Below are 9555 nucleotides of genomic sequence, written 5' to 3'. Positions count from 1 at the left end.
TGACAACCTATCCTTTTTCCCTTTCATTTATTTTGCTATGGATAAAGTGATTTAATTCATGTAATAGTCAATAGATTGCATTGCTTAAATCATCATCATCATCATCGGTCGGGTCCCATGGTATGGAGCTCGACAATATGTTTCCACAATTCTCTATTCTTGGCGATGCTGATGATCACTTTTGTTTCCTCTTCTCTTTCGACATGGGTGAGTGACTGATGTAGCTCCAGATTTTGTGTCTGAAGTTTAGACGAGGGGCTCCTCGCTTGTTCTTATCACTGACTTCTGAGTGATAGATGGCGTATATGTGGGCTGATTCGTTCTCTTCCATGCGAAGACAGTGGCCCACGAACTCTAGCTGTCGCTTGCGGATGGTCGCGCTGACTGGACGTTGTTTGGTCAGTCTGTAGAGTTCCTCGTTTGTCATATGGGCGTCTGCTTGTCTAATTCCCAGCATGGTTCGGTAACACTTTCCTCGCAAACACATCCAGTTCTTCCTCTAGAGCTTTCGTTAGAACCCATGTCTCGCAGCCATAAAGCAACACAGATAGACAAGTTACATTAAAGAGCCGAGTCCTGAATTCTATATTTGGCTTGGGTGGTGGAGCGGTAAGCAGCTTCTTTAACTTAGTAAAGGCCACCCATGCAAGAGAGATATGATTTTTGACATCTTTCTCCGTCGATATGATGTAGGATCCAAGATAGTTGAATTCGTCTACGATTTCAACGTCCTTTCCGTTAATTAGTAGATGTTGTTCATTGTCACTGGAAGCATTCATTTGGACTTGGACAGTCTTCTCCTCGTTTAATTCTAGCCCGACTGCACCAGCTTTTTGTTGTAGTTGGGTGAGCTGTTGTTGTGCCCTGGTGAGATCATTTTCCAGGAGTGAAATATCGTCGGCAAATGCTAAATCGTTAAGCTTACGTTCGGCTCTAGATTCTTTGGCTATTGCTGTACCACGTTGCGGTCTCGTATTACTCCTGGGCGGACGACCTTTATGTGTAAGGTATCCAAAGCTTCCAGCAGATTGCCTGGAGACGTAATCTATTACTATGATGAATAGTAACGGAGCTAGAACGTCGCCTTGTAATACTCCAGTTGTGACAGCGAAAGGCTCTGAGAGCTGGCCCTCCAAATACACCTGGCTCGTACAAGACTCTTGCTTAAATAAAATGAATAATTAACCAATTAATTAATTGCATATTTGCAACAAAAAAAAAATGGAAGCCAGTTTTTGCTTCAGATTAAAATAAAATAAAAGTCCAAACTAAGAAATAAATGCACAATTGTGAGGAAACAAATTGTCATATTTTGAGATAAAGTCACAGTTACGTTTATTGCAGTCATGTTTTGAGAAATAAAGTCATAATTGTGAGATAAAAGGGCACACAATGAGATATGTCACAAATGTGAGACTGAAAATCATTACTGAAAGTTAGTTGACTGCGGACTCGCAAAAACACAAAGGTACACTGACATTTTTTTGGTGTAGAAACAATTTTCAATCATTTGCTAGTAAATTTCACAAATGTTTGCAGAGAAACTACAAATAGCAAATTGCACTATATGAGGAGTTTTAAAGCATACTTCAGTAATCTTCATTTTAATCTTCATCAACAACTTTTTACTGTGTTTTACTGTAATTATTATTTTTTTGTACAGTGTAATAGGCTGTCATAGTTGGTTGTTGTAATGTGCATGAATGCGAGGAATCAAGCGAATCAAACGATTATTAACTTAAAAAAATAAACACTCAGGAGATTGCAGAAGTAAACTAATTCTCAACCACACTGAACAAACCGGACACAGGAACTAGGGAAACATAGGGCTTAAATACACGAGGTGCGTGATCAATGTCAAATGGAACAGGTCTGGGAAATAATTAATAACCAGGGAAACTAAATAGGAAAACAGGCAGGATAATGGGGAAACCAAAACACCATGATAGGCGCCTCCTAGCGGTATAACCCTAACCCTACCCCAGACCTAAACCTACCCATAACCAAACAAAGCTATCTGTGTCTCATATTGAAGCTAAAGGTTGCCATGTGCGTTGGATGTAGACGAAATGTTAAAAGCATCAGTATATGACGCCCTAGGATGAGAATGCGTTGGATATTCCAAGTTAGCAATTAATTGCCCAAATTCTTTAATACATTATAACCAGGGTTTGACATTAACTTTTAATGGTCACCAGCCACTGTGGCTAGTGGTTTTCCAAAGCTACTAGCCACTCAGCATTTTCACTGGCCACAATTTTGACATCGATACCATGGGGAAAAACTGCCTTATAGATATTTTTAATATTATCTCATAATTTGGCAGAAGGTATACTAGGCTGCTGTCACTTTAAGACCTGATACACAGATCAATTGAACTGTTACACATGCATTTTCTTCTCAAATGTTAACATTCACGTAAGACATAACTGAGTGCATTTACGAGAATACTCCCCAAGACTGGCATTTTGACATTATTTTGTTTGTATTTGAGTGTTTAAGCACAATATGCAGCGAACAAGAACTCAATTTAGTACTGAGAGGCGGATTTATGTGTGTGCACTTTGGGCGGAGCACAAAATCTGCAGGAATTAGTAAAATTATGCACAATCCCACGCCAAAATTCAAGCCCTGCAACACCAACAATATTCATCCAATATTCAGTGAGGGGAGGCGGGTGTGTGTGTCAACTCGATGAGAGAGCGGGAAATGAGTATTGGAAGCCTTTCAGATATTTCAGTATCGTTATGTCTCCAAAAAACATTATTTTTGACAACACTACATTGCACTTAGTTTATTATTTCAGATGCCTTTTAAAAAGACTAAAATTGAAAAATGTATATATTATACAGAAAATTCAACCCGCCAAAGTGGCTAGTATAAGTGACTGCATTACACGTCACTGCTGAAATCCACCTGCATTAGGCAAGTTGGCAGTCTGTTGTTAATGTCAAGCTATGATTATAACTTATCAGGTTAAACTGACAGTCCCAATTTTTATCTTCACTTCAGCTCAAATAAGAGAGTTTTCTGTTCCGCCTCACAGGGTTAACACTACAAGAGGCAATATGATTGCGAAACTCCCTATGACTCAGTACAAACTGTACCCGCCAATGCACAGTCAAGCATGTCTTTAAATTTCAGTAATCTGACTTGAGACGCTGAAAATATTCATAGTATCACCGTGGCGGAGACTGCACACTTATTTCAAGCTGCGTTTGTATGGCTATGACTATTGTCGAGGCATTATAAGAGTGCACGGATCATTTACCCGATCCCCGAGCGCACACACTTAGACGGGCACAGTCGCACACGTACCGGGCCCTCTTCTATACCATTTGTCCAAGAGAAGAGCTCTTACTGCTCATCCTGAGTCTGCTCACATTTCTAGAGCCCTGCCCACAATTCCCATCGCATCCACATAATCAAAGGCATTTTTCAATGGCCTATAGGGATGTGCTCTCTGCATGAGCAAGGTGAGGACGGGGAGGTCAGTGTTCTGTTGCGGATGGAATATTTATCATGGGGATCACTGCATGTTGTTTGGAGCAGCTGGAATACCTCTGGGTGTTGTTTTAGATTATAGAATACTATAATGAGGACCTCTTAATATTTCTCTTAATATTTCTTCCTTAGTCTGTATTATTGGATTAACTCAAAGGTCAAACATGATTTATTACATTTTGGCAAATCTTTACGTAGCAACGTTTGGCAAAATTCACACTTAAAGAATTGACTAGAAGAATTCCAATGCATGAGTGTTAATTTTTGTCCACTTCCCACAGGAAGATTTGGAATTTGAATTAGAAAGACAGGAAGTGGAATTTATGAATATCACGCTTGACTAGATAATCCACAAAAGGTGCTCGATGCAGAAGAACGATGAAATCATATTTAATAACCACTAGAAACAATACAGATAGATAAACACAGCACGAAATGTTAAAACAAGACAAAGAACAGATGAAGACTGAGAGTTTAAATACACAAGAGGATGAGTAACAGGTGAGACACTAACCAATAAAACAATGATTAACTATGGCAACTAAGGAAACAGGAACTAAACATACAGGAACTGAACACAGGGAAAACAAGACAAAAGAATATCAAAATAAAAGTCATTGAAAACAGAGACAAATGGAATAGTAGTATCTATCTATCTATCTATCTATCTATCTATCTATCAGCTGTCTGTCTTCAAAATGATAGGCTTTTAAAACTTTTCAAAACTTTACAATAAGGTCTCAGTGTTAACATTATTTAATGCTTTAACTAATATGAACTATCTGTAAGCAATATATTTTTCAAAACACTTATTCTTTGTTAATGTTAGTTAATAAAAAAGATTGGGACTTTTCATGTTAGTTCACAGTGAATTAACCAATGTCCACAAATAGAACTTTTGATTTTAAAAACGTATTAGTAAATGCTGAAATTTACATAAATTCAGATTAATAATTGCTGTAGAAGAATTGTTCATTCTTAGTTTGTGTTATCTAATGTAGTTAATTATTGTGAAACATTATTGTAATTAGCAAACTTCTTTAGGTCAACTAAGACCAAATAGTTAAAATTATAGATGAAATATAGATATAATTATACATTATAGATAGAATTTCAGTTTATTCGAATATATCTTCTAAACTGTAGATTCAAAATTGAGTTGTGTCAGGTTTGACGTGATTGGCGGTGAAATACCATATAGGCTCTCAATTGTTATAACAGAACTATTCAGTGATGTAATGAACCTACAATGGCCAACTAAATTTAAATGTAATTATTATAAAGCAGTTTTTCTTAATGTCAGTTTCAGAGTGTACAAGAAAATATTTTCTTTGATAGAGTGTGATATATGAAGACATTTCCTGAATTTCTCAGGCTGTTGTTAGCAACTAAATTCCCTACTTTCTATCACCCCCAGAGGCAGATGTTTTTAAGACATCTGTGACAAAGACAATTACATTTGAACTTAGCTTAACAGAAGCCATCTGATTCATCTGGCACTTTAAATTGTTGCAAAGCCAAAATAATGGAAAAACTAAAAGTCTGGCATGTTTCAGCAAACACTGAATTGAGCCACAGTGTATTTGCACAATTGGATGCGGAAGCGTCACCTGATAAACTGCATCCACGGGGGGACAGAATTAGAAGTCAGGGATCGACTTTCATGAAATGCGCCTGGCCGAACATAATTCCCCCAAAAGCGTGAACGGTGCTCTGCCGTGATGTGAGGAGGTTAACGTTAAACAATAAAAGGGGCAGAGGAGAATGGGAATGAAGCTAATGAGAGGTGATAAGATTCATTCCAGACCTCAATTTCAAGGATGGAGGAGCAAGTGGTCTGGGAGAGTACCGTGAGACTCCCGCGAGGACTTGAGGCCCTAATGAAAGATATTAGCCTTCGAGGAAAAGAGTGATATCCCTGGATCTCACAAAGGTGAGAAGCAATCTTCAAATTTTCTGACAATGAAAGGAGTAGGACCAGTCTCATGTCATTTTAAAGTAAAATACAGTTTTGACAGTCCCAGTGTGACACATTTTTCATTGAAATGACTTTCTTTTTTTTTATTTCTTTTTTTATCAGTGATGTAGTGTACTTTATTTATTTTTATTTATTGCCATCACAACCTAGTTGAATGGAATTTTTCCTGGTGAGCTTGTAACCCTGGTAATTTTCCCCCAATAAAGCCCTGAAATGATCTTTAATGCAAACACTTAAAACAAGTGCAATATCTAATTCGCCACTGGGTGGCAGTGCACAATGAAACGTTCTTCTTCTGCTGTTTTCCTGGCATTCGTTTTGCCTTGGAAGAAGCCTGAAAAACGGGAGCTCGAGCAGAAGTAAATATTACGATTAAAATTGATTTAGAAGCTGAAATATATCCTCGAGGTTGAACTGCATTGAACATTATACGACACCTGTTGTAAACAAAGTTATCTCGGTGAGTGAGAACTATAATTTTGTGTTGATTAGCTTGAAGCTAAAATGGTGAAATGACTAAAAAGTTTACATTTCAACGTCACAGTGGATTACAGTGGATTAAAAACCAGTCTGGCTATCTACAATAGCAGTGGATGTTACCCTACAGGTACATTTTGTTGTGTATTCTAATTTTGGTACAATGAAAAGTGCATTTTGAAAGGAAATGATTTTATTTTGAGTCAAGTATGTCAATTTTGAGTTACTTTGCTATACTGTACTTTTTGTTTGTCCAATTCCATTTTATTGATTTTAATTTTAAGTTGTATTATTGAACATATGGGTTTTTAAGTGATAAAAAGATGAAAAAGGACATTTAGTTGAACATTAGTTAATTTTCTGCACATTTTTGTGTAGACTGGTTTTTTTTGAGGCTTCTTCTGGTCCCGGATCCCTGATGTTCTTTCCATCGAAGCTGGATTCTTCTCTGTTCGCCCTGGTGCCTGGTTCCTTGGTCCACTGCCTCAACTAACAGCGCTGCAACGGTCCCATTGGGTGGTTGATATGGATGCTAAGCATTGAAGGGGTGGTTGGACAGTTGAAATATTTGAGTGCACTCAAGGGTAACTATTTTTCTTTTGAAAGATTTTCCTTTTGTTTTGTTTCATGAGATCTCAAAAGTTGTGGCCGATTTGTGAATATTAATGGTACTAAAGCTGTGTGAACTGAACTAAATATTGAATTTTGAATAAGGAAATAAGGAAAATAATTTTAATAAGAACTTCATTCAAACTTTAATCTGTTGTCCTGTGCTTCATTTGGGGTGGAATCTGTTAGTTTTGGACCATATGATTAGTACATAGCCAACCTCCTCATCGAATCTAGATTTAGATCATTCCTACAATAGATTCTTAGTCTGCTTATAAGCAGAACTATCACTGTAGGGTTACAGTCGTGGCGAGCCAGCCAGGAGGTTGGTAAAGTGTGTACAATAGACTCCACCCTAAAGCTGAAGTACACTAAGATCGTGTTTACTGCAAAATGGACCTTTGCAATCAGTTTAATGTGCATGGGCCTAGTTGTCTATATGTCACAGGCATAGACGAAGCCTATTCTGATGATGACATTACAGAGTTCTTTAAAGTTAACGGGGACATTAAGAAAGTAGTTAGAGTTCCCAACGACCCAGAACAACCTCGAGGCCGTGCACTCATTGAATACACAGCAGAGCGAACAATATCCAGACTCGACCCAGTACAACTAGGTAGCTTGCCCAGTCCCAATGATCCAGCAGTTACCTGGTGTGTTAAGACAGTCCGTGAGCTATGCCAAGAAGAACTAGGACGAGAACTTGCTCAGAAATGTTTAGCTGAATTGAGCTCTCTTGCTGAAATTAGTAAAGCTGGCTTTTGGGAAGCACTTCAAAGTGAACTGCAGAGTGCCCAGCCCCAGACAGAACTTGCCACTCCGCAAAGCCCAGATACTCAGCTACAGCCCTCCGAAAACCCTGTTGCTGTCTCCACAAATGGTAGCAGTGCAGTTGGTGATATGCAAACCAACAATGATAATGCTAATCCATTTGATGCAGTCACCCGCAACATCCCAACTACTGCTACAAGGAGTCCATTTCTTGATGAAGGCACAGTTAACCCACCTCATGTCCAAAAAGTTATTGTTGAACATTTCATTCGCAGTGACTCCACACCGTCTAGCTACAGTCAAAGCAGGATCCGTACATTCTCGGGGCGGCTGCCAAAACCAAATGGAGAAGTTGATTATGATTCCTGGCGTACTCAGGTAGACCTACTTCTTAAGGACCAGTCTGTCTCTGATTCACAGAAAGTAAGGAGAATATTGGAGAGCCTCCTCAGCCCAGCAGCGGACATTGTTAAGCCACTTGGGACAAATGCAACCCCTCAAGCTTACCTCACCCAGCTCGAGTCCGCATTTGGAGTGGTCGAAGATGGAGAGGAGCTATTCGCTACCTTCCTGGGCTCTAACCAAAACTCAGGTGAAAAACCCTCTGTCTATTTGGGCCGTCTCCAGACTCTCCTTACCAAAGCCATAACCAGAGGGGGAGTTTCAGCTGCAGAGTCTGACAAGTACTTACTCCGGCAGTTTTGTAGGGGATGTTGGGACCAGAGTCTGATCATTGGCCTGCAGCTCGAACACAGGAGACCCAATCCCCCCTCATTCCCAGAATTGTTGTTGCTGTTGAGAACCGAGGAGGACAGGAGAGCAGCAAAGATGGATCGCATGAAAAAGCACCTTGGAAGCACGAAAGCTGCTGCACATGTTCATTCAGTTATGAGCATGCCAGTATTTGAACCTGAAGCTGCCCCCACTATAACAAAGAAACACGAGACAGATTCTAAACTAGAAAAGGAAGTTGCAGAGTTGAGGAAACAGGTTGCACAGCTAATACAGCAAGGAAGGAAAGGAGAAAGGCATGAGGGAGTGCAGAGCCGTCCAGCCCAAAGTGAACCGCCTGCTAAGACTGAAAGTTTACTCGCGCAAGCTTCATATAGAGACTCAAACCCCCAATATCCGACACCACCTAAGCCCTGGTTCTGTTTTAAATGTGGAGGTGATGGCCACATCGCTGCAAAGTGCACTTTTGAACCCAATCCAGGCCTTGTCCGGAAAAAGAATGCAGAGCTCAAAGAAAAGCGAAGTAAATTCTGGGCCAAGCAGGCAGCCAACAAAACATCTTTAAACTTCTAGAGGCTCCTGCCTTGGGACAACCAGGAGCTGAGGACAACGAATGTCCCATAGCGATGATTCACAATGAGTGCTCTTCTGAAAGCAGTAGTTCTTCTGGCTGCAAATTGCCGCCTGGACTTGTGGGACCTCGTTGCATTTCGAACATCTCTGTTGGAGACATGAAATGTGATGCCATTCTCGACACTGGATCCCAAGTAACAACAATTTCAGAGACTTTTCATTCTAAATACATGTCAAACTTACCTGTTCAGTCGATACACAATCTTCTCGAGGTCGAAGGGGCTGGAGGTCAAGCAGTGCCTTACCTGGGGTACGTGGAAGTCCACTTAACCTTTCCTGAGACTGTTACTGGAACAGAAGAGCAAATCTCTGTTTTAGCACTCATTGTCCCTGAAAACCAGTTCAATAGCAAGGTTCCTGTCTTAATTGGCACAAATGTCTTGCTCGAGTTATACCAACGTGGAATAAGCTATGACAAATCCAAGTTTCTCAGAAGATCAGACAGTTTTGCAATACTACTACAACATGTGGCCCGAGTACGCAAAAGTGAAGCCAAAGCTTGTCTAGTGAAATTGCACGGAGAAAAGCCCATTACTATTCCAGCAAGACACAAAATGTATCTTTTTGGAGATGTTAGAGTCGGAAAAACCAATCCCAATATGACATTTGTCGTTGAACCCCCTGAATCTTCCTCCCTGCCGGGTGGGCTGTTCATTCAGTGTGCACTAATAAACATAAACACAAGAGCTTCAAACAAGATCCCTGTAGTCCTCAGCAACACCACAGATCACACTGTCACCCTACTTCCAAAGTGTGTTATTGGTGAAGTGTCTGCAGTTCAAAGTGTAATGCCCATGACCTCCTCTGCACAAGTCGATTCAAAAACATCAAAGGGCAAATATTCATTCAAT

General features: G+C 39.9%; 1 protein-coding gene across 1 annotated transcript; it reads left to right on the top strand.

The window, feature by feature from the left end:
- Positions 1 to 5795: 5795 nt before the first annotated feature.
- LOC309505790 (paraneoplastic antigen Ma3 homolog) lies at positions 5796 to 8644 on the top strand (the record flags this gene model as incomplete). Its single annotated transcript, XM_082179248.1, has 2 exons — positions 5796 to 5942; positions 6037 to 8644. Exon 2 carries the CDS (start codon positions 6962 to 6964, stop codon positions 8642 to 8644), a length of 1683 nt encoding a protein of 560 aa, XP_082035374.1. The 5' UTR covers positions 5796 to 5942; positions 6037 to 6961.
- Between the last annotated feature and the right edge of the window lie 911 nt (positions 8645 to 9555).

The sequence above is a fragment of the Leuciscus leuciscus genome (assembly GCF_965113295.1).
Source record: "Leuciscus leuciscus genome assembly, chromosome: 9".
Taxonomy (NCBI): domain Eukaryota; kingdom Metazoa; phylum Chordata; class Actinopteri; order Cypriniformes; family Leuciscidae; genus Leuciscus; species Leuciscus leuciscus.
This window is presented reverse-complemented; position numbering and strand designations above follow the sequence as displayed.